The sequence below is a fragment of the Lates calcarifer genome, unplaced genomic scaffold (genome assembly GCF_001640805.2).
Source record: "Lates calcarifer isolate ASB-BC8 unplaced genomic scaffold, TLL_Latcal_v3 _unitig_1981_quiver_1117, whole genome shotgun sequence".
Classification (NCBI taxonomy): domain Eukaryota; kingdom Metazoa; phylum Chordata; class Actinopteri; family Centropomidae; genus Lates; species Lates calcarifer.
This window is the reverse complement of record NW_026115895.1, coordinates 17369-41081: the sequence shown is the minus strand read 5'-3', so window position 1 is coordinate 41081 and position 23713 is coordinate 17369. Positions and strand designations below refer to the sequence as shown.

Sequence of the window (23713 nt, the reverse complement as noted above, 5' to 3'; positions counted from 1 at the left end):
TTAAAACAGAGGCTAGGGTTAGGGTTAGGATTAGGGTTAGGGTTAGGGTTTCAGTCTTAAAACAGAGGCTAGGGTTTCTATATTATAAAATCATTTTTGTGATGTTAATTTGAAAATAGAGAAACTGAACTCAAGAGTTAAGTTACAAAACTTTATTGATTTAGATGTAGACATTTAACAAATCACAGCAAAGATAACAACAACAACCATTTGGAGACGCTTTGTTTTATTCTCTCACCTCACATTTAATAAAGTGATGAGCACACATGAGGATAAGCTTATGAAAGACGTGCACATCTCGTATCATCTCTTTAATTACTTGTGCTGTCCTCTTCAGGTGATGTGGACTCCTCTTCCTGCAGAGACAGAACAGAAAACAAAGCGCCTCCTGGTGGTTGAGGGGGAGGAGGCGGTGTAGAGGAGGCGGGACAACACCGGTCTCTGGTGTTTAAGGTTTATCTGTAAATCATAACCAGTCTCATGAACCGTGTTGTTTTCTTTGATCCACTTCAGGTCCAGAACTTCAGCTGCTGTCGTCTCCTGCAGAGACACACCACCATGTTAATCACTGAACCTGATCAATAAATCTGATTTTCTGTTCTAACCTGTCATTAGTCCTTTCTGAGAGTTAAATTCAACATGTTCGTAGAAGTAGTAACTGTAGTTCAGTCTTTATCACATCATTGTCAACATCATTGTCTTATTTGTAATCATTTTATCTGATAAAATTTGTCCTTTTCTGTGAACTGATCAAACATCTGTTTGTCATCATTTTTCATCATTTCATCATTTTTATGACAATTTGTATGCATTACTATACTATGATATTTTTATGACATTTATGACCACATACTATGTTATGATTTTTGTATGTTATTTTTGACCACATACTACAGTTTGAAATTTTTTGAAAGCATGCTATACTGTGAACATTTTTGATGTGTTGCTATAATGTGACATTTTTACTTTTTGATTACCATCACCTCTGCATTGCTTTTACATTACAGATTGCTTTTACTGTTACCTCTATTATTAGATTACTATGATATTGCTAATTAATTTTACATTACTTGAATACTGAACATAAACAGTTTAATGTCAGTGCTCTGTGTTGGACAGTTGATGTAAAGCTGATTGTGAATTACCTGGAGGCCTCTGTCCTGGTCTCAAAGAACTTCATTGTGCGAAGATTCTCTGCGATCGTGGACGACGTCATCGATGAAGTGGTGACACCTGGAGGAAATCAAAGAGAAACATACAAAGGGAAACGATCAATACACTATTCCTAATCAACAGTTTATCCATGAAAACACAGAGAAATATTCAACATTACAGCTGAACCACAACATTTAATAAAACATTAGAAGAGTGTTTAAGAAAATGAATAAAACAAACAGCTGTATATTATTAAAGAAAGATAACTTTGGTATTTTTTAACCTCTGCCTTAAAATCTTTGGAATCAGTGTACTATATCAGTACCAGACTCCGTCGACAAAAACAGGAATTTTACCAAGCAGAACACAGGAGCTGCTGGAATACCACTGCCTCCATCTGTTAGTTTGTTTGTGTGACTGTGTGACTTTCAGTGATGGAGGAAGTAATCAGGTACTTGGATAAAGTAAATGTACCACACAGTCACACAAACAGACTATTAAATTGAGGCAGCTGCTCCTGTGTTCTGCACTTTAAAATTCCTTATTTTGTCAGTGGTGTCTGGTAGTGGTATATAGAGATTTTTCTGGTTTAAAATGATCTTACTCTTTAAAAAAAAAGCTCTGTCTCTGTAGGAATTCTATCCATAATGTTGTCAGACACCTATAATAATAATCTGAGCCTGTCAGTGGCAAAAACAAGCACTGCAGTGGACTGAAAAACATAAGAAAATAAGGCCCAGGTTCAAAAACACAGTTACTGTTTTCTATTAATTATGAGAATGTGATAGTTTTGTCATATAAAAATAAATTAAATATTTGGGTTTTGGATTGTTGATTGGACAAAACAAGAATTTATCTAATTAATCAACAGATGTAAACAGTGACACTGAATCAACAGACTGAAAACAGCAGCTAACATTAACGTTTTTCAGACCAGATAAATGTTTCAGACTCATACCTGCTGGTCTGCAAGGTGGTGTTGGTGTTTCTGTCCAAGTCGACCTAGAAAACACAAGTACACAACAAGATGTTAAACCTCCACAAACGGACTTTAAATGACCAGGATGAAACACAACAGACCAAGAGATTGTTGTGTTTTCTGGATTATCTTTATTTAGAAACTGATGAAAAATTCTCTCTCCATGTATTTATTGTATTCCTTATATTTATTTTGGATAACTATGGCAGAATGCAGATCGGTGAAACATGATCTAAGTTGGTATCTGCCACTCACTTCAACAAGAAGGTATTTAAATTTTTCCTCTTTGCACCAACAACTCCCATCAAATCTCAAACAAAGACTAAAATGGTGTTGGTTGAAGAAAAAAACAAAGTGAGTATTGATTAATTTACTTTACTGCTGATATTTAATCACACTGATTACTTAACAAACACTGAGTTCAAGAGTCTGAAGGAGAGTAGTTTGTTCCCGTGTTAATGTAACAATCATGAACCAGGAAACTGACTGAAACTCAGGGATCACACAGGAGACCAGATAAAAAGTCAAAATCAAAGTCTTTACTTGCAAACCTGAGGTCATAAATCTGATATCAGTCTGCAGAGCAAACAAACACAGGTGAGGAACAGGTAAAAGGTAAGACATGAGGAACAGACACTGGTATGAGGAGTGGTTGGAAAGGTGGACTAACAGGTAGAACAAAGCCAATCTGCCAACTGAAAGGAGGAGAGGCCTGAATATGTAATGAAGACTGACAGGTTAATGAGACACAGGTGAACACAACAAACTGGCAGGGAAAAAACACAAAGGCAGGAAGTGAAATATCCATAGACACTTGAGGTAAGTGATTATATAACAAAACATCACTAAATTAGTAATGTTGGGTATTTAGATTTGTCTACGGAGAGGAAATTCCTGGTTAGAATTAAGGATTAAGGGTTCAGAGTTAGGTTGGAGGACGGGGACACTCATAAGTGTCATTAATGCTCTGGCTACATGCTCTCTTTATATTTGTTTCCCTATATTCAGCATCAGCCTATAATAAGTAATTATTAAGGGCACTATTGGCGTTAAGGGTTAGGATTAGTTTTCATTTGCAAACTACTCATTGGTCTCTGTGTGTCACAGATGTCATTTGAGACAAAATGGAAAAAGGCCCTGACCTCCATCCTGGAGGAGCTGGAAGAGTCCGAGTACAAGAAGCTGCTGTTCGCTTTGGACAAAATTCCTAAAAGTTTGAAGTCTGGCAAGTCCAGAGAAGAAATGCCCCAGATCATCATCCAGTGCTATGGAGTAAAAGAATCCGTCTTTGTAATAAATAAAAGAATGAAACAGTTACCGAGGATGGACTACAGAGTCCAGGACCTACTGCGCCCCTGTGTGGAGAAAGTGAAGAGCCAACAACAGACAAACAAGAGTGAGTTCACAGTGATGGGTGTGAATCAGAGAATTTGACTGAAAAGCCAACTCTCACTGTTTTTCCTTTTTATGTTTAATTTAACGGTAAATTGCAGTGAATGAAACTGATATTTCTGACACTTAATGAATAACATTGATCATTTCGTTACAACCCAGTGTTCTGCTGGGAAACCTTGGGTCCTTCATTCACCTGGATGTTACTTTGACACATTCTACCCACATAAACACTGTTGTAGACCAAGATCCACTGAGATTAAAAATATTGAAGAACAGTTTTCAGTTTTACCTTAAAACCATCAGCAGCTGTGACCAATGCAATGATGTTTTTCTTCCTTTACAGATCAACAGAAAGTCACTCAACCTGTCAAGGTGAGAGTTAAAAAAACAATCAGGTTAATGAAGAATTCAGTCCCACTCTGTTACAGTCTGTCAACAGATTCATTCAGACGTTTAGGTTTGTATTTATTTGATGATTTTGTTTTTGTTTTTCATCCAGAAGAAGAAAACCTTCCAGACTCAGAACACCACAAAAACCAGGAAAGCAGCACCGAATCCTGCTCAGAGCACAAACCAGAAAAAAAGGAGGGTGAGAACTGTTTTCTTTTATTGGAGGGTTGTGAAGAGACAGTGAGCTTTAACATGATGGGACTGAGTGGGAGGTGGAGGACTGAGACACCAGAGACTCATCTGTGGTTCAGGTTCAGGAAAAGATGGTGGTTTTAGTTCAGTGTAAATAAACAGGCTAACTTCTCCTGTATACCAGACCAGGATCTTTCCCTGAACCTGAGCCAGGAGAACCAGGAAACCACTTCATAAAGATGGAGTCACTACAGGTGGAGATTGTTCAGTATCAATGTACAGTATTGGCAGATATGTAAATTAACAACGTTAATAGAAAACATGATCCTGTCACTATTTCCTACAGAACGTATCTGCTGTTGCAGTTTAGATGTTTATAAATTAAACATTAAGATAGTCTGTCACATGTCTCACACTTAGTCTATGTTAAAGTATTCAGTGTATTCAGTGTATTCAGAAGAGGAAAGAAAACTGTGAATATGTTGTGTTTAGTTACGTGACCCACTGTCTTTAGAAACTGCATCATCTGTTATTAAACCTGTGAACATGAATTATTTGATTTGTTTGAATGAATCTTGTGTTTGGTGTTTTCAGATCAGTGCAGTTGGACCAGTGAAAACCAAACAGACAAAGAAGCAAAAGAAGAAGTAGTCGTGAACTTGGGGTCCATCTTTCTTAAAATCTCTGCTTCTTCAACCACTGAACTGTCATTTAATTCCTCACAACACATCGTTCTTAATCTTAAACTGGTTTTAATGCAGATAAAACAAAGTTTATGTTTTTCCCAAGAGGTAAGGATTGACACTTTAAACAGTGTCAGATTATAAATACCAAGGCATCTGGACTGATGATAAACCATTAAGACTCACACTAACATCTGGATTCTGTCCATCACTCAGCTCTTTATTAGCCCTCACTGTATCAACATCTGTAATAAAGGCAGTGTGAGTAAAAACGTAAAGATCACTGTGTTCATTTTTATTCAGAGTTGGAGAATGAGTTCTTTATTTGCATGAAGTTTGGTCTGAAGTCAGTGAATAATGTCAGGAAGTCACACTGCTGTGTGATTGGACAGTCAACTGATCTGGATCTTAGATAATGTTGAGTTTAATGGAGATTAGCTTGATACTTTAATCCCTCATGTACAGTATATCTCTCTGACTTCATTCACATCATGAAAGTACCCGCTCTGTCCCAGAGTATGGGCAGGAAATGTGGGGCTAAACCATTGTTGACTGGAGTGGAGGGGGGCTGTTGTGGTTGATGTTAATGAGGATTAACAGTTAAATCTGGACAAACTAAAATATTTACCGGTGAAAAATCTCTTGTCATATTTATATTGTCAGTTTTATTTTAGATCACTAGAAGGACAGGTTGGTGAGAACATGATTTAAGTTGGTATCTACTTCCTGTCCGAGTGAGTCACTGCACAAAACATTCAAACTTCTTTCGACCACTGAGAGCTGCTGTGTTGTTTACAACCATCGAACATAAAGAAGAAAACAGTTCAACTGTAAAAAAGACGAAGTGAGTACTGATTAAAGACTAAATGGTTCGACTGTGAGATGAGATAGATGAGATATTCAGGATGTTTCTGTGTTAAAACCTGGACTGGACTGTAGTTTTCCTTTTCTATAGATGTATTTGATATATATTATATACTTTGTGGTGTTTGTGTCATCAGTGCCTTCAGGTTTCTCTTTTTCATTTGAAAAACTGATGAACAGGTAGTACAAAGCCAATCAAAAAATAACCATAGACCACATGAGTTAAGTGATTATATAACAAAACAGGAAATAACTGCAAAGAGTCTGAGCGGGATGTTAAATAAGTCGTAATTTGGGGTATTTAGATTTTTAGATTAGAGGAAAAACAGAGTTTCTCTTTCTGGTTAGGGTGTCAGTAATGCTCTGGCTACATGCTCTCTTCATATCTGTTTCACTTATTATAGGCTGATTCAGCATCAGCCTATAATAAGTACTTATTAAGGGCACTATTTATCAGTTTATCTGCTAAATAAATAGGGTTGGGGTTGGGGTCCAGGGTTCAGGGTCAGTTTTTGTTTGCAAACTACTTCTCATTGGTTTCTGTGTGTCACAGATGTGTTTGGAAAAAAGGTGGAGAGAGGCCCTGACCTCCATCCTGGAGGAGCTGGACGACTCACAGTTCAGGAAGCTGCTGTTCTCTTTGGACAAAATTCCAAAAAGTCTGAAGTCCAAGTCCAGAGAAGAAATGCCGCAAATCATCATCGAGAAATACGGAGTAGAAGAATCCATCAATGAAATAGATGCAAAGATGCAAGAGTTACCGAGGTTGGACAGTAAAGTCCAGGACCTGTTGCAGCCCTTTGTGAGGGAAGTGCAGAGTTTACGCTGAGATCAAGAGTGAGTGAATGAATTCTTACAAAGTGTTCGAAACAAATGAAACACTGAAATAGTCTCACAGGAAGAAGAGGTGGAGCCAATCCAAGACCTGATCTGATCAGCTGATCTGAGAATCCAGTTCACTGAGGGTTGTCAAGACACTTTGTCCACATCAAGATACTCAGTGTTTTCAGAATAAGGAAGAAAAATGATGTCTGAAAAACAGTGTGTAGGTTTTATCTGTATGAAAATGTTGTGTTTAGTTATGTGAACCACTGTCTTTAGAAACTGCATCATCTGTTGAACATGAATGGTTTGATTAATCTCAATGAATCTTGTGTTTGGTGTTTGTTTGTTTTTTCAGACTGATGCAGTCGGACCAGTGACAACCAAACAAAGACAGGAAGTGACTTCTCTATGTTAGACTACAGTGATGTTATTTACAGACCTGATCCCAAACATCTGGATTCTGTCCATCACTCAGCTCTTTATTAGCCCTCACTGTGTCCTGTATCAACATCTGTAATAAAGGGAGTGTGAGTAAAAACGTAAAGATCACTGTGTTCATTTTTATTCAGAGTTGGAGAATGAGTTCTTTATTTGCATGAAGTTTGGTCTGAAGTCAGTGAATAATGTCAGGAAGTCACACTGCTGTGTGATTTTGGACAGTCAACTTATCTGGATCAACTGTCAATTGTCAGTGTCACAGGGAGAAGAGGTGGAATCAGACCTGAGGTTGTGGAAACCATCCAAGACATGATCTGATTCATTCAGACGTTTCTGTTTCTATTTATTCTGCTGATGCTATATTTATGTTTTTGTTTTCTGTACTCACCTTTTGCATCCAGAAGAAGAAAACCTCCCAAACTCAGAGCCGCACAAAAACCATAGCTGGGAGAGCATCGAGTCCTGCTCAGAGCACAAACCAGAAAAAAAGGAAGGGGAGAAATGTTCAGAGGGTTGTGAAAAGACAGTGAGATTTAACATGATGGGACAGTGTTTTCAAAATAAGGAAGAAAAGTTGTGTCTGAAAAACAGTGTGTAGTTTTTATCTGTATGAATATGTTGGGTTTAGTTACGTGAACCACTGTCTTTAGAAACTGCATCATCTGTTATTAAACCTGTGAACATGAATTATTTGATTCATTTGAATGAATCTTGTGTTTGGTGTTTTCAGATCAGTGCAGTTGGACCAGTGAAGACCAAACAGACAGGAGTAGTCGGCAGATTAAACAAAGCTGACTTTCTTTAAAAGGTTGAGAGAGTTGTTCATTGTCTTATAACAAAATGATCAATGTTATTCACTTCATCTGTCAGTGGTTTAATGTCAGTTCATGTTCACAGGTGAAAACCAGGTGAATCAATAAATGAGATGTTTTCATTAGAATAAAGATGTAGGAACAGTAAACAGGATAAGAGGATATATACCTCTGAATCTGCGTCACTGCTCCTCTGTCAGTTGAACTCTGGACACTGATTGGTCCAGAGGTGCAGGTGTGTCCGGGTGTTGAACTCAAACAAAACATGAACTTTGTACTTTATAACTGTTCTGACTTGTTACTGTATCTACTTGTAACATTACCTGGCTGTTTATCTTGTGGTCAGGCTTTTATAGAAACTGCAGAGGTAGTCTGAGGTACAGGTAATCCTGGTCATACAATAATATAAAACTTGAAAAGTACGTTAACTTTTGACACTTTACGAACATTTTGTTTTGAATACTTCTGCGTTCTGAGTCTATTTCAAAAGTGACATTAAAAACCAAAACATTTCAGTCCCTTTACTGAAAATCTAAATATTGAGTCTGAGTCTGTCAGAGATGAACGTCACTGACATGTGATACTGTGGTTGTACCATGAAAATGAAAGTACCTCTGTCTTAGCTGTTGAGCGGGAACTAGAGGGCTGAACCATTGTTCACTGGAGAGGGGGGGGGGCTGTTGTTGAGACTGATGTGATGAGGATTAACAGTCAAATCTGGACAAAGTAAAATATGTGCTGCTGAAAAATCTCTCTCCATATTCACGTTTTTACTTCAGATCACTAAAGGGACAGGTCAGTGAGAACATGATTTAAGTTGGTATCTACCTCTCGTCCATGTGTCACTGTGCCAAAATTCAAACATCTTCCCGCCACTGAGAGCTGCTGTGTTGTTTACAACCATCGAACATAAAGAAGAAAACAGTTCAGCTGTAAAGAAGAAGACAAAGTGAGTAATGATTAAAGACTTAAAGAAAAAATGATCTACTGTGAGATATTTAATCATATTAATGACTAAACAAACACTGAGCTTGATGTTCAAACAAAAAAAGGTGGAGAGTCTGTTTGACACTCCATTACAAACACAAGTCCTGCATTCAAAATACTACTGAGGTGAAGTTACAGAAATATTCTGCTTCGTGTAGTTAAAGTATGAGAGTAAAAGCACTTTGTATCAGAGTTGCCTGAAACATAAGAAAAACAACACAACAAATAAACAACAACAGAGACTGTGTTTGTACAGTAAATACAGCAGACCACGGGTGTTCAGGCAGGATGTTTCTGTTGTGTTAACCTCTTGACATAAAACAGGAGACTAAAGTACTTCTGTTGTCTCTCTGTGTGTCAGACATGTCAGAGTTTTCAGAGAAAGAGTGGAAAAAAGCTCTGACTTCCATCCTCGAGGAGCTGGATGATCCTCAGTACAAAAAGATGCTGGAATATCTGGAAAGAATCCCCAAAGGACAGAAAATGGAGGGGTCCAAAGAAAAGATGCCCAAAACGATCATTGAGTACTATGGATTCTCTGAGTCCGTTTCGGAGATCAATGATGCAATGAATCAGGTCCCAAGGAGGGACTGTGCAGTCCAGGACCTGCTGTCCCCCTTTGTGAACAAACTGAGGGAAGAAAATGAAAAACAGAGCAAAGGTGAGTTCACACAGTTAATGTTGTTTATAATCTTTATATCAGGAATGAGGGCTATGAGTGCACATACAGGCTTTTATGGCTGATTCAGACTGAAACACCAGGCAGCAGGAAAAATCATCTTAAGTCTTAAAATTTAATACGGAGCTACATTTTTCAACTGAAGTCACTTAAGTTGTGCTAAGTAAATTTCTTCTTAAATATAATAACATCATGTCTTTATGCTTATTGTAAACTGCCAACCACTTTTAATGAGTATAATACAACTTAAAATAAAAGCTTTTACTGAAAAGTTTTATGCTACTTCAAGCAACTTTATATCAGTACAGACATTATTACATTTGTGGAAAACACTCTGAAGCAAAATTATCCAATTTATCCCAAAACAGTGACTCCTACTAAATATTCTAATGTACAACTTGAGTTACAATGATGTGTTAATTTACTAGGTAGTTTTTAGTACCTTAAGGCAATTTAGCATGTTTACAATACTGTAAACATACTGTAAGTAAGCTCACATATTGGGAAGATTAACTCAATCACACTGATGTATTCACTGTACAGGGCACATTTAAAGCTTTAGGGGTGTGAATGTTGTAGACAATGTACGTATTTTCAGTGTTTTCAAATGTTTTTTCAGGGAAGAAGAGGAAACATGAAAGTGACTCAGAGTTAAAGGACAAGAATCAAAAGCCTGCAGCTGGTATGTAAACACAGAAACAGAGGTCAGTCTGAGTCTGAAACACAAAGTACAGAAACAGCACCATACAAGACAAAATATCTTTTTTTTTCATATTTTTGTTTTTTAAATTAAAAATATTTAAGGACTACATTACAAAGTTTCAGTCTCTGGCAGAAGACCAATGTGGATGTAAAATGTGTGTTTAACATTTTACCTTTAATTTTCAGGGTTTAAGAAGAACAATGTCAAAAGTGACTCAGAATCTTCAGATGAAGAGGAAGACTCTGCTGCTGGTAGGTTCACAGACAAATTATGAGTTTAGTCCACAGCAAAATATCTGCATCAGAAAAACACCTTTGTTAAACACTAACTGATACACTAAGGCTGTAAACACACACATTTTTAAATCTTTTGTCACATTTGAACAAAACGCAGCAACTGATGAAAATAAAACTAATGAGAATAAACACACTGAATGAGGTGAAGTAAAAAGGAAACAGGAGTCAACCAGTGTGGAAACTCACTGACTGATGTTTGTTTCTTCTTTCAAAGATCAACACAAGAACTGCAAACCTGTCGAGGTAGGAGTTTAACTTTTCATAATGAATACTACACACTGTCACTTACATTCTGTCATCATTCTATAGAAACTTACTCTATATGTGTGATAAAATACATCACAACTGGAGACGTTAACATGTTATTCTGACAAATCTATGTCCATGACCACATTGATCCAAGTATTAACAGTATGTCTTATCTAGAGGCCCATTGAATATTAGGCAGCTGGAACTACAGTTGTATTGTACATGAGGTTATCAGAGTTGCAGGGCTGCCACTTGTTTCAAAAACAAAGTTTATGTTCAAAATTCTCTAAAACCGCAACAGCTGTCCAGTCAGTGGAATTAGAAAAACACATCTGTGACACCAAACCATCTGAGAAGTAAGATGAGGAAACATTTAGATGGAGCAGCACAGATAGCCGCGGTTCTCTGCTGAAAAACAGTGGATCGTTCCCTCTGGGTTTGGGGAGAGTTGCTGCCTAAGGTGAAGGAATTTAAGTATCTCTGGATCTTGTTCATGAGTGAGAGAAGGATGGAGTGGGAGATCAACAGGAGAACTGATGGAGCTTCAGCCTTAAATGTGGACTTTGTACCAGACCATTGTGATGAAGACAGAGCTGAGCCGAAAGGCAAAACTCTTGTTTTACCAGTCAGTCTGACCCTTAACTGTGGTCATGAACTCTGGGTAGTGACTGAAAGAACAAGATTGTGGACACAAGTGACCAAAATGAGTTTCCTCTGTAGGGTGACGGGGCTCAGCCTTAGAGGGTAGGGTGAGGAATTCAGACATCCAGTGGGATTTGATTTGTGCTTCCCCTTACCTTTACCTCAACACTGTTTGAAGGAGGAACAGACGGTTACAACCTTCCAGAGTTGTAAAATCTTGTCTTAGAGTTTTATAATCCTGTGTTTGGTGTTTTGGTGTCTGGAAAACCTTAAGACTTGTGGACAGGGACGTCAACACCGGTGAAATGTCTTGCATTTGTTAACACAGGCCTGTTTTTGCCTGAATGTCTGCTGACATCGGTGATACGCCAACAACAGAACTGTTAGCTTCTCACTCAGTGAAGCAGTGGAGGGATCATGAATGAACAGAATTTCCAATCTGTGTTGTAGTTCAGAGTCAATGGGTTTTGAAATTATTTGAATTAATTCTGTCTCTGAAAACTGAGTCATATACTGCAGTAAAATGTATGAACATACAAAGCTCATATTAGCTCTTCCATGACGAGTAAGTAATTAATGTGGTTTGTTTTCCAGGAGAGAAAGAATCAAACCTGGGTGAGTGGATTCTTAATTGAGATACTTCTGACTTTGTGCTAATTCATTCAGAGGTTTATGTTTGAATTTACATTTTCTCTCCTTTTGTGTCCAGAGAAAAACCATCAATGATCTAAACACTGGTGGCGACCTCGGCCAAAAAGCCATAACTGTAAGAGTTGTGCAGAAATCTGTTCTGCGCTCATATCAAACACAAGAGAAGGTGGAAAAGCTCTTCTTTTACCTGGTAGTTGCTGATGAGACAGGCAGCATTAAAATGATGGTGTATGGAAAAGAGCACTATCAAAAAATCATAGAAAACCACTCCTATTTGTTTAAAAATGTAATTCTGGAAAAGAGTGGTTACTTTCATGAGAAAATGATCAAAGTGATCGAATACAGCACAGTGTCAAGGATGAGCGATGTTGATGTTCCAGAAGAGATGAAGTTGGACGCTCAGAGACTCATTTATCGCCAGAATCCGGTTCACTCCATCACAAAGGCCAAAGAGTTTGCTAAAAAGACAACATTGACAACAGTGAGCGTCAAAGGAAAAGTTATGAATGTAAGTCTTTATTTCTCTATATTCTATGTATATATTGTACAGAATATAGATATATATTTTCTGTATATATGATAATACAATCTACTATTATTGAGTTATGAGCATGGTGCCCAAAGTTGGGTTTATTATTATTTATTCTGTTTCATTATTGTAAAATAGTTTGTGCCATCATTGGGCCCAACAGAAGGTAAAAGGCAGTGCTGAACCCCTCGACAGACAACACCACTCTTTAACATGTACCTAATGTACCTTTAAACTTCCTTTAATTAAGTCTCAAACTACACTGGTGTGCCCCAACTCAACAGACAGTTTCATCTAAATGCCATGCCCATGGCTGTCATCCCTACTTATCTAGTTGCACTAATCAATAACTTCTAACATTTTCAATCAACACACCACAACCTTTTTATTTAAATTTATAAAAAGAAAAAAAATATGTGGGATTGTTTCCAGTCTTGTTTTAATCTTGTGCTGGTTTTCTCAGATTGGTTCTGTCACACCCGTCATTTTGAAGAGCACACAGGAGAAGAAAGAGAGGCAGGATTTCACACTTAAAGACGACACAGATGAAATCAGGATCAGCTTGTGGGGTGAAGACATAAATCAGTTCAGAGGAATATCTGATGGAGACTTGGTTGAGGTGACCAACACAAAGACTAAGTGCTACTTTGAGACAGTGTCGCTGAATTCAACTGATTTCACCAGGATTTTCAGGGTATCTGTTTTCCACACACTAAACACTGTTCTACTGATGCTGTCAGTTTGAAACATGGTCACGAGTCAGTTTTGTTTGTTAGATTGTTGGTAGAATGAGGAACTAATTGATATCATAAAAAGTAACAAAAAAAACACTGACAATCTTTGCTTGTCCATAAGTACTTAATCAAATCAAGGAGGAGGTTTTCAGGTGTTTGCAGACAATACAGGTAGAGTGACTTCAGAAAGTATTCAGACCCCTTCACTTTTTCACACCCAGTCATCCAAGTCAAGGTCAAGATTTAACCTCTTTTAGGTTTAACCTAAAAGAAGTCCAGTTGCCCTCAACTCTAGCACTTGTGTTACAGATTTACTTTTAATGTAATGTCCATCAGTCTTCACTTAATAATCCATAATGACAAAGTGAAAATATGATCATAGAAAAATAACCAAATAAAAAACTGAAGCCTCTTATCTTTAAGAATTCTGATCCTATTCAGGTAGAAATTGCAAACCTTTAGGAGACTTCAGTCAGTCCAAGCTGACGTCTTCAGACCACTCATTTTGTCTGGTCAACAGTCTAAAACTCAACAATATTCAATTAACTATTATCTAAACCAGAGGAATAAAAGAAGAGGAAGTGATCTGGAGTTGTATTTTTTAAGGCCCGTCCAAGCACAGACACTGCAAACTACCTTAGGCTTTAAATGTTGTGGTACATGTCGCGTACTCTACTGTATACTACTATACTGAGTGATCTCCAGTGATTCCCTGTGTGTCCTTAAGCTTGAATGTGAATGTCTATTTGTTTTTGTGCAGGTCCAAAGTGCTGCTGCCCAGCCTGTGAAAATCGAGATTATTTCAATCACAAGCGCTAACAAGAAAGAGACTAACCTGGAGGCAGTGTTTGAAGGCGAGCTGCAGGCGTTTGTTGTGTCTTCTAAACACCTGGCAAAGGCGTTTGGTGTCAAACTGGGGTGTGACTTTGAGGAAAACCTCCTTCAAATAAAACCCCTCTCAGCGAAGGCAGAAATACAAGGAAGTAAGATTAATAAAATCAGAGCTGGTTAGAAGAATGTTTTTCTGTCAGATAAACATTTTTGATAAAGGTCCTTTAAATTTGTCAATTAAAGAGCAGCGACCAAGATCTGGAATGCCTGAGAGATCTTACTTATTTGTTGATCCAATCCCCTACAATAATGTTTTCAGCATTAAGGAAAAAAAACATGTTTCAGCAGTAACCCATAATCAATTATTTCTCTTGGGCAGGCGGGTGATTTCTCTGATTTTAATCCTGTCTGGAGCTCAAAACTGTAAAACTGCAGCTCAAATTACTTATTGTTTGTCAGTGAACGTCTGTGATAGTAATCCTGTTCTGTGATCCAGTCCTCAGCTTGTGGGAGGAATTAGATTTTCTGTAGACTTAGAATGGGACCATGGTTTAATGTTTCTCTGTAGCTGTAGATGTTTGAATTATTCTGTTTAATCAGCTTTTATTGAACATTTTGATGATTAATTCTCCTCATATATCCATGGAGGATTTTCTTTAGATTCATCATAAGGTCATAATCAGAATATTGTGCAATTGATTGTATTGGTGTTTGTTTTGAATTGTTTATCTGTTGACTGTGACTGAAGAGTTTCTACCTGATTTGATTTACTTGTGTCTGTTTGTTCATCTACAATAAAGACTTCAGTCTAACTACTGAGTGAAGTGATTCTTGTTCAGAAACGACTGAAGAGAAGCTGAAGATCTGTCAGTTTAGAACGATCAACAGGTTTTTATAAAAAGCTCCAGAAACAGTAAAAGGTGAAAAGTTGATGAGCTAAAGACTCAGCATCAAACTGAAACATCACCTACAGACCTTTACTGATATGATGTTACCTGGACAGAAACATTTCATTTCTCTGAGTGAAACCTCATCGTTCTTCATCACACACTAACCCAGATGAACTCAACAGGAGTCTGAAGGTTTTCACATCAGATTCTTAAAGGCTTCAGGTTCAGGTCGGCTGTAGCTCTGTCAGATCCTCTGAAAAACAGACGACAGGTATTAAAAACAATCAAAGTTAAAGTAGGACTCATTTAAAACAAGATAAAATACTTTACAATACTCTTACAGGATCAGAGGTTCACATTTCATCCAGATATTAAACGAGAGAGTTATTGGCTGTTCATCCCTCCTGTCAGAGCTGGACCTGAACTGATCCTTTCCTAAAGTGATCCCAGTGATGAGGAACAGAACCTTCGATCCTCCCTCTGTTCTACATTCGTTCTACATTCACCTGAAGGACCTGTGTTCTTCATCAGACTGTTTTCTTGATGCCGCGGTGAACACATACACAAAGACGCATTGTTGCACTAAAATGATTTCAACTTTGGAAAACACCCACTTGATTTGTTGAGTCTCATCTGAGCTTTGTTTAGTTTTTATCACACTGAGTCCACATGAGTCCAACCATCATGTTTCCTGTCGTCTTGTTCATTTGTAAATGCATCTTTTTCTGTTTCAGCCTCCGTCCAGATAAGTGTGTACTTCTCCCCAGAAACCTCCAGAGGGAGTCGATGTTACAGTGAAGTTAAGAACAAACTTCAGTCGCCTCTGACTCTGTGATCAAACAGTGGACCTGAGGTTGTTGTTTCCTTCACATGGTTCTTTAAAAGAAGAACCGTGTGATACTGTGGTATCTCAGCAGCAGATCCCTTCAGGCCTGTGAGTAACAAGGTGCAATACTTTACTGTAGAGACCGACCACTGAGGTTTTTCTAACTAGTCTAGAAGCTGTGATATAAAAGCAGCTGGTGACGGTGAGGACCAGGCCTTTATCGCATCAATGACAGAACATTTCCATGACTTTAAATAACAAATTAGGCGCGCTGCCTTCTGTTCATCTGTTCTGCTGCCTACTTTGTTAATGTTGTTTCCCATTTAAAAACAGTCACAACAGCAGACCTGGTTTTAAATATCTGATTTCCTCGTAGCGATGAGGAACTGTCTCAACTTCCCCTGTCAGGCCTGAACCTTCCTGTTTATCATCATCATTATCATCATCATCATTGTCATCTACTAATCCTCCATATGTTTATTAACATTGTGTCACTAAGTGCTGCTCAGATCCTCTCTGACCCTGCAGCACAGATGGAACATGACAAAGTACATTTACTCGAATACAGTTTGTAACTTTCTGCCACAGTTAGAACAACACAGTCCTGCAGGGATGATGTGTTTTTGTAGTCCAGTCCTGAAGTTAGAAAATCAACTGAGACCAGCTAAAGTTTCTGATCCTTCAGGTTTAGTTGATCAGATCATCTTCACAGATGAACACCACTGTTTTGATGTTTGAAGCCTAAATCCAATCTCCAGAAGTAAAAAGTTAATGTGATGAAAAGAAAAATCAAACAGATACCGAGGATGGATGACAAAATCCAGGTCCTGCTGCGCCCCTTTGTGAAACTGAAGAGCCAGAAACATCAGAAAAAGACCAAGAGTGAGTTGAAATCACAGTGAATGAAACTGGGATTTCTTACACTTACTATAAATATATAGGTGTACATACAGTGTCCTCCATAGTTTTGTAGCTGACGTGGAGTTGAACTATGTGTTTGTTAAGTTCTTTTAAAATGTCAATTTCAGAGAAGAGGAGAATGTGACAATGATCGGGAGTTAAAAGACGAGAGTCAAAAGCCTGAGCTGTTAACCACTGAGTGATTCCCAGCGTATCCTTAACTCTGTTAATCTGTTTTTGTGCAGGTCCAAAGTGCTCCTGTCCAGAATGTGGGAACTGAGATTGTTGGAATCACAACAGCTGGAAAGATGGAGACTCACCTGGAGGCGGAGCTTAATGGCGACATACAGGCGTTTGTTGTGGCCTCTAAACTCCTGGCAAAGGCGTTCGGTGTCAGACTGGACGGTGACTTTGAGGAAAGGCTCCTTGAAGAAATGCCCCTCTCTGCAAAGGCAGAAATACAAGGAAGTAAGATTCATCAAATCAGAGCCGCTAAGATGTAAAAATAACTTACTTGAGAGTTTTAGAAACTCTGATAACAATATATGATTTGATGTAAAGATGGGTGACAAATTAAAGGAAAAACAAAAGCAGCTTCAGTGAGCCTCTGGTTGGACACTTTGGTCCAAAATCTCCAATAGGTGTTAAACTGAAATCTGGTGATTAATGCACAAACATCACGGTCATCAAATGTGTTTGACTTTTTGCTGATGTCTTTGAAATGGATCTAAATGCTTTACTTTCTCTCCCAAATGCCATCCCAGTATACTGAGGGAAACTGTCTGTGGTGACAAAGGCAGAGATGTCGGAGGTCCTCTGCCATCCTGGCTCATACAGAGCCCTGCATGTTTCATTACCTGATGTAAAATACTGAGACAGTAAATGTTTTGGCTCATCTGTGATACTACACTCTGTGAGTCTGTCAGTGTTAAGTTGCATCAGGTCACTGACACAGTGTTCAGTGGTTACTAGTCTGTTGACACGAATGAAAGTGAAAGTACCTGCTGAAAAAAACAGCAGAGATAAACTGGTCTGGCTGGTTTTGCCCACAGGGTGTACCCTCTCTGTTCAGTGTCTCAGGTTTTGGGCAGGGCACGAAGGGCTAAACCATAGTTCACTGGATTTAGGGGGGTGGTGGGTTTGAGACTGATGTTATGGGGATTAACAGTAAAATCTGGACAAACTAAAATATTTGCTAATCTAAAATCTCTGTCCATATTCATATGTTAGCTTTTATTTTAGATAACTCAGGCAGCAGGTCGGGGAGACATGATCTCAGTTGGTATCTGCCACTCACCTTAATAAGAAGATATTTGCATTTTTCCTCTTTGCACCATTGGGAGTGCCTCTGACCGCCATCAAACCTCAAAGACAACATCAGTCTGTGGTGGAAGAAAAGGACAAAGTGAGTATTGATTAATCTTCTTGATATTTAATCACATTGATTGGTGAACGAACACTGAGCTCAAGTTGAAAACACAGTAAAGGTGTCTGAGGAAGAGCAGTTTGTTCCTGTTAACGAACAAGGGAACCGACTGAAACTGATCACACAGGAGACCAGATAAGTCTTTACTCACTAACCTGAGGCCATACATTGGATGTCAGTCAGCACAGCAAACAAATACAGGCGAGGAACAGACAAAATATGAAGTGAGATTTTATCACGTATGACAATATAAAAGTACTTCATTTTACAGCGGCTGTCTGAGTCATCAATACTTCAGCAGCTTTTTACTGTTGTAGCTGCAGGTGGAGCTGGTTTAACTATGTCAGACTCAGTCAGACTATTTAGACCACTGGTTCTTAACCTGAGGGTCAGGCCCCTCCAAAGGGTCAACAGCTAAATCTGAGGGGTCGTCAGATTCTTTTCCAGTTTTTAGCCTCTTCTCTGATCCTTGACCTTTAGTGAAATATTGATCATTTGAAGAGTTATTGAAACATGTAAGAAGTTTAGAGAAGAGATAGACTGAAGATGCTTCAGAGACTGAAACACAAGTACACTTACATACTGATTTATGTGTAAGAGAAAACACGCTATTTTCTATATGAAGTCACATGACAGAAATATTGGAAATCCTGATCTATAAGTGAAAAAAGTAAAACGGAAATATTCAACTAAAGTACAAGTACGTCAAACTGTACCTGAATAAATGTGCTTGGTCAGGGACAGGAAGGCTGGATGATTCATCTGATACAGGTAGAAAATAAACTTTACAACAAGCTCCATGTTTGTATCAGAGTTTCCAGCAACATAAGAAACACAACAGAATGACTGTGAATATACAGTGAATACAGCAGACTCTCTGGGTGTTCAGACAGGATCTTTCTGTTGTTATTTTATATTTAAAACAAGACACAAAGTTAAAGCAGGAAGGTTCTTACACTTCTGTCGTCTCTCTGTGTGTCAGTCATGTCGAGGATTTCAATGAAAGAGTGGAAAACAGTTCTGACCTCCATCCTCAAGAAGTTGGATCAGGAACAGTACAGAAAGTTACAGAAAATATTGAACAAACTCCCCCCAGCAAAACTAACAGCCAAGTACAAAGAGAATATGCCCCAAACGATCATTGAGTACTACGCAGTAGAAGAGTCCATCTCTGCAATCAAAGATGCAATGGATCAAATCCCAAGAAATGACCCTGCAGTCCAGGACCTGCTGCGCCCCTTTGTGAACAAACTGAAGAAGAAACAAGAAAAGAATAAAGGTGAGTTCACACAGTTGATGTTGTTTATGACCTTTGCAGCAGGAACGAAGGATTAGAAGTTTTTACGGTTGATTCAGACTCTGAGACACCAGGCAACAGGACGGAAAAGTTCAATAAAGTCACAAATTTTAATTGAAGGTGTATGGGGGAAAATTTTCCAACATATGTCACTTTAGTTTTGTTTAGAAATAAAAACTCAACTTAAATATGATAACATTATGTCTTAATGTTTATTGTAAAATTCTGCTCTCCACTTTTAACAAGCACACTAGAATTTATCTCAAGGTAAAAGCTTTTACTGAAAAGTGGTAGACAACTTAGACTAACTTTACATTAGTACAGACAGATTAGGATCTGTGGAGTTTGGAGGCCAGGTCAACACCTTGGGCTCTTTGTTCCTTGAGACATTTCGGAGCTGATTTTGTGGTGTGGTGGGAGCATCGTCCTGGTCTAAAACAGTGTTTAGTGGGTGGTACATATCAAAGTAACATCCAGATGAATGAAGGAGCAGAGGTTTCCCAGCAGAACACTGGATCATAATGAAATGATCAGTGTTCTTCACCTGTCAGTGGTTTCATGTTGATCAGTGTAGATTCTCTCCTGGATCCACTGGTTCTGGTTTTATTTGTCCAGGTTCTGAACAAAGAGTTAGAAACGTCACAATAACAGTCCAATGATTTGATGAAGCTTCTGTCTCATCTGTCAAATGAGTCAACACCACATCTCTGTACAGACTGAGACAACAACCAACCTGTGTTCATTTTTAAAATGTCAATTTCAGAGAAGAAGAGGAAACATGAAAGTGATTCAGAGTCAGAGGACAAGAAGCCAAAGCCTGCAGCTGGTAGGTAAACACAGCAACAGTCTGAAACACAAAGTACAGAAACAGCACTGTACAAGACATTCACTGAAACAATGCTGCATTTCTGTTAATTCAAGGACTAAATTACGGATATATTACAAATAAAGCAGCAGCAGCAGAGATAACAGAACAATGGTAATAAAACCTAGTAATGAGGTTTTATTCAGTTTGAAGAGGAGAGAATCAAACCAGTGGTTGACAAACCTCCACATGGACCTGAGTTATTCTTCAGTGTGAAGCTGTTCATGTAGAGTTAGTATGTTTAACTTTTTGAATTTCATTTTTAGTGTGTAAGGAGAGTGATATCAAAGGTCACAAACATTCTTCAGATGAAGAGGAAGACTCTGTTGCTGGTAGATTAACAGACAAATTATGAGTTTTAATCCACAGCAAAATATCTGCATCAGAAAAAATGACATCTTTGACAAAAGTACTGTAACATCTTAAATACAGGCTGCTTTAAGATAAATATCTGTTTTCAGATGAAGACTCTGAAACACACCAAGGCTGTAAACAATATTTCACATTTTATTCAAATGTTTTGTTAAATTTGAACAAAATGCAGCAACTGACAAAAGAATAAAAAGAATGAGGTCAAAGTTTGGTGGAGGTTGTTCTGTTCTCAGTGAAGTAAAAAGGAAACCGGAGTCCAACAGTGTAAAATCTCACTGATGTTTGTTTCTTCTTTTAAAGCTCAACAGAGCAGCAGCAAACCTGAGGTAGGAGTTTAACTCAGGTTCATAATAAATACTACACACTGTCACTTACATTCTGTCATCATTCTATAGAGACCTATTCTGTGTGTGTGATACCTGACAGAGAGACATGTTAGTAGAATATAAATCTACTGTATAAAGCTCTTTCATCATGAGTAACTGAGCATTAATGAACTGTTTATTTTCCAGGAGAGAAAGAGTCAGCTTTGGGTGAGTGGATTTCTGTATGGTTTCACATTAATGTTTGAAGTTATGTTTCCTCTGTTTGTGTCCAGAGAAAAACCATCGCTGATCTAAAGACCATTTGTATTCCTGCCCAAACCATAACTGGAAAAGTTGTGCAGAAATCTGGTCTCCGCACATATCAAGAGGAGGATGAGTTCTTCTTTTATCTGGTAGTTGCTGATGAGACAGGCAGCATCCGAGTGACGGTGTATGGAAAAGAGCACTATGAAAAAATTATGGAAAAGAACTGCTACATGTTCAGAAATGTGATCCTGGAAATGAATGATCACTTTAAAGAGAAGGTTTTAAAAGTAACCCAACAAAGCACAGTGTTCAGAACAAGCCCCATCAATGTTCCATGGAAGGTGGAGCTGGAAGCTCAGATGATCATTTCTGGTCAGAATCTAGTTTCCATCAAACAGGCCAAAATGTCTGAAGACAAGACAATAGTGAGCGTTGAAGGAAGAATAACAGAGGTGAGTTTCTGTTATTTCTGTTATTTATTAATACACATTGAGCTCACAGTTAGGAGCCAGTTTCTATGGAAGCCCAGGATTACTGTTTAATGTCTTAGACTATCATCAGGTCCAGCAGAGGGTAAGAGGCTGAACCCTCTGTCTTTATCTATGGAGCAAAGACAAGTCAACTAACTGAACTATTCAACCATAAAAATAACAGGTTTATAAAAGTAAAGGTGGAATCTCACCTCAGGTTACTAAACATGAAACATGAAAACCAGACAGCACATGACAGCTGATCTAATATTAAATATGCCACAGACTCTTTATTTAAACTAGTTAAACAATACATGAATTTCCAACATTGTTTTAATCTTGTGTTGGTTTTCTCAGATTGATCCTGTTGAACATGTCGAGACCAGTCTCAGTATGACAGACAAGCAAGAGTTCAAACTTAAAAACGACACAGATGAAATCAGGATCACTCTGTGGGGTGAAGAAGTCAAGCAGCTCATTGGAAAATCAAGGGGAGACTACGTCAGGGTGACTAACGTTAGGCCCAAACACCTCCAACATGAAGTGTTGCTCTCTTCAAGTTATTTCACCAAGATCTCCAAGGTATCTGTTTTCCACACACTAAACACTGTTCTACTGATGATGTTTGAAACATCACAAGTCAGCTTTGTTTGGTTCTCAGTTTGTTAATAATAATAATAATAATAATTGAAAGTGAAAACATTATTTTAGAAAATGTGGTAATTTTTTAAAATCAAAAACTGAAATCTCTCATTTATAAAGTTTTCAGATCATTTTGAGGTAAAATCCAGGTGTGCAAAGCTTGTCTTGAGACTTACCCAAGAAAATCTGTAGCTGTAAATGTTGCCAAAGGAGCCACTGCTAGGTACTGAACACAGGGTCTGAAAACTTTCCGAAGTCACTGTATGTTTGCAGTAGAAGTATTTCCCAGCTGGTATGTCATTTACATTAAGAAAAGTACAAAATGACAAGAGAGAGTGTATAATAAACATTTGTCTTAAAATATGATCAGATCTTCATCTAAGTTACAATTATGATTAAGGACAGTGAAGAGAGCACCAGGATTTGGGGCTTTGCTGCCTCTGGGACTAGGTTAGGATGAGCAATGACCCTAAACATGAAGTGACCTTAAACATTAAATCCACCTTTGTGCAGGTCCAACGTGCTGCTGTCAAGAAGAACTGAGATTACTGGAATCACAACCACCAGAAAGATGGAGACTCACCTGGAGGTGGTGTTTAATGACGAGGTGCAGACGTTTGTTGTCTTCTAAACTCCTGGCAGAGGCGTTTGGTGTCAGACTGGAAATACAAGGAAATAAGATTAATAAAATTAAAGCTGCTTAGAAGATGTAAAAATCTAACAACAGTGTATCAGCTGATATGTAGGAAGATTTTTCTCTCACATGTTGGCTAGATCCTTTACATTCATCAATTAAAGATCAGTGACCAAGATCTGGAGTGTCTGAGACATTTAACCTAAACTAAATTTATTGATCCAATCCCCTATAATGACGTTTTCAGTATTAAGAAATAAAACAACAAGCAGCAAAAAAGGCAGGTGATTTCTGTGATTTTAATTCTGTCTGTAGCTCATTCTGTATATCCCCAGTAAAACAGTAAAACTGTAACTGCAGCTCAGATTACTTATTGTTTGTCAGTGAACGTCTGTGATAGTAATCCTGTTCTGTGATCCAGTCCTCAGCTTGTGGGAGGAATTAGATTTTCTGTAGACTTAGAATGGGACCATGGTTTAATGTTTCTCTGTAGCTGTAGATGTTTGAATTATTCTGTTTAATCAGCTTTTATTGAACATTTTGATGATTAATTCTCCTCATATATCCATGGAGGATTTTCTTTAGATTCATCATAAGGTCATAATCAGAATATTGTGCAGTTAATGGTTTGGGTGTTTGACACTTTTTCAGATTTGTTGTATTTTCAATCTGTTTTGTTTTTAATTGTTTTAATCTGTTTACTGTCTCTGAAGAATCTGAACCTGATTTGATTTACTTGTGTCTGTTTGTTCATCTACAATAAAGACTTCAGTCTAACTACTGAG

The 23713-nt window shown here is 38.0% G+C and overlaps 2 protein-coding genes and 2 long non-coding RNA genes across 7 annotated transcripts; 3 read left to right on the top strand and 1 right to left on the bottom strand.

Moving 5' to 3' along the window:
• Positions 1-137: 137 nt before the first annotated feature.
• Positions 138-3904, bottom strand: LOC127139645 (uncharacterized). The gene is made up of 4 exons (XR_007809943.1): positions 3819-3904; positions 2114-2157; positions 1146-1233; positions 138-540 (listed from the first exon to the last, which is right to left on the bottom strand). It is a non-coding gene; the product is annotated as an uncharacterized LOC127139645 (long non-coding RNA).
• A 1571-nt stretch (positions 3905-5475) lies between these two features.
• On the top strand, positions 5476-7027 carry LOC108891517 (uncharacterized). Its single transcript, XR_001962323.2, has 3 exons — positions 5476-5638; positions 6212-6495; positions 6839-7027. It is a non-coding gene; the product is annotated as an uncharacterized LOC108891517 (long non-coding RNA).
• Positions 7028-8530: 1503 nt separating this feature from the next.
• LOC108891514 (uncharacterized) lies at positions 8531-14846 on the top strand. Of its 2 annotated transcripts, none has more exons than XM_018688675.2 (9): positions 8531-8682; positions 9082-9381; positions 10019-10081; positions 10288-10353; positions 10613-10641; positions 11884-11904; positions 11999-12448; positions 12933-13088; positions 13964-14846. In XM_018688675.2, exons 2-9 carry the CDS (start codon positions 9084-9086, stop codon positions 14213-14215), a joined length of 1335 nt encoding a protein of 444 aa, XP_018544191.1. In that variant the 5' UTR covers positions 8531-8682; positions 9082-9083; the 3' UTR covers positions 14216-14846. The 2 variants fall into 2 exon arrangements, with proteins under 2 accessions (XP_018544191.1, XP_018544190.1); XM_018688674.2 differs by having other exon boundaries at positions 8532-8682; positions 12933-13163.
• A 3043-nt stretch (positions 14847-17889) lies between these two features.
• Positions 17890-23705, top strand: LOC108891515 (uncharacterized). Of its 3 annotated transcripts, XM_051067755.1 has the most exons (8): positions 17989-18055; positions 18133-18277; positions 19059-19355; positions 20137-20199; positions 20911-20936; positions 21209-21634; positions 22010-22234; positions 22808-23705. In XM_051067755.1, the coding sequence occupies exons 3-8, from the start codon at positions 19061-19063 to the stop codon at positions 22835-22837; spliced, it is 1065 nt and encodes a 354-aa protein (XP_050923712.1). In that variant the 5' UTR covers positions 17989-18055; positions 18133-18277; positions 19059-19060; the 3' UTR covers positions 22838-23705. The 3 variants fall into 3 exon arrangements, with proteins under 3 accessions (XP_018544193.1, XP_050923713.1, XP_050923712.1); XM_018688677.2 differs by lacking the exon at positions 18133-18277 and having other exon boundaries at positions 17890-18055; XM_051067756.1 differs by lacking the exons at positions 18133-18277; positions 21209-21634 and adding an exon at positions 21123-21143 and having other exon boundaries at positions 17890-18055.
• Positions 23706-23713: the final 8 nt, after the last annotated feature.

Excerpts from the sequence above, each read along its gene's own strand:
- LOC108891514 (XM_018688674.2), top strand. The coding sequence starts at position 9,084 with ATGTCAGAGTTTTCAGAGAAAGAGTGGAAAAAAGCTCTGACTTCCATC. Across the intron at positions 9,382-10,018 it reads AAATGAAAAACAGAGCAAAG|GGAAGAAGAGGAAACATGAA; the intron begins GTGAGTTCACAC and ends ATGTTTTTTCAG. Across the intron at positions 11,905-11,998 it reads AGAGAAAGAATCAAACCTGG|AGAAAAACCATCAATGATCT; the intron begins GTGAGTGGATTC and ends TTTTGTGTCCAG.
- LOC108891515 (XM_018688677.2), top strand. The coding sequence starts at position 19,061 with ATGTCGAGGATTTCAATGAAAGAGTGGAAAACAGTTCTGACCTCCATC. Across the intron at positions 19,356-20,136 it reads GAAACAAGAAAAGAATAAAG|AGAAGAAGAGGAAACATGAA; the intron begins GTGAGTTCACAC and ends TGTCAATTTCAG. Across the intron at positions 20,937-21,208 it reads AGAGCAGCAGCAAACCTGAG|AGAAAAACCATCGCTGATCT; the intron begins GTAGGAGTTTAA and ends GTTTGTGTCCAG.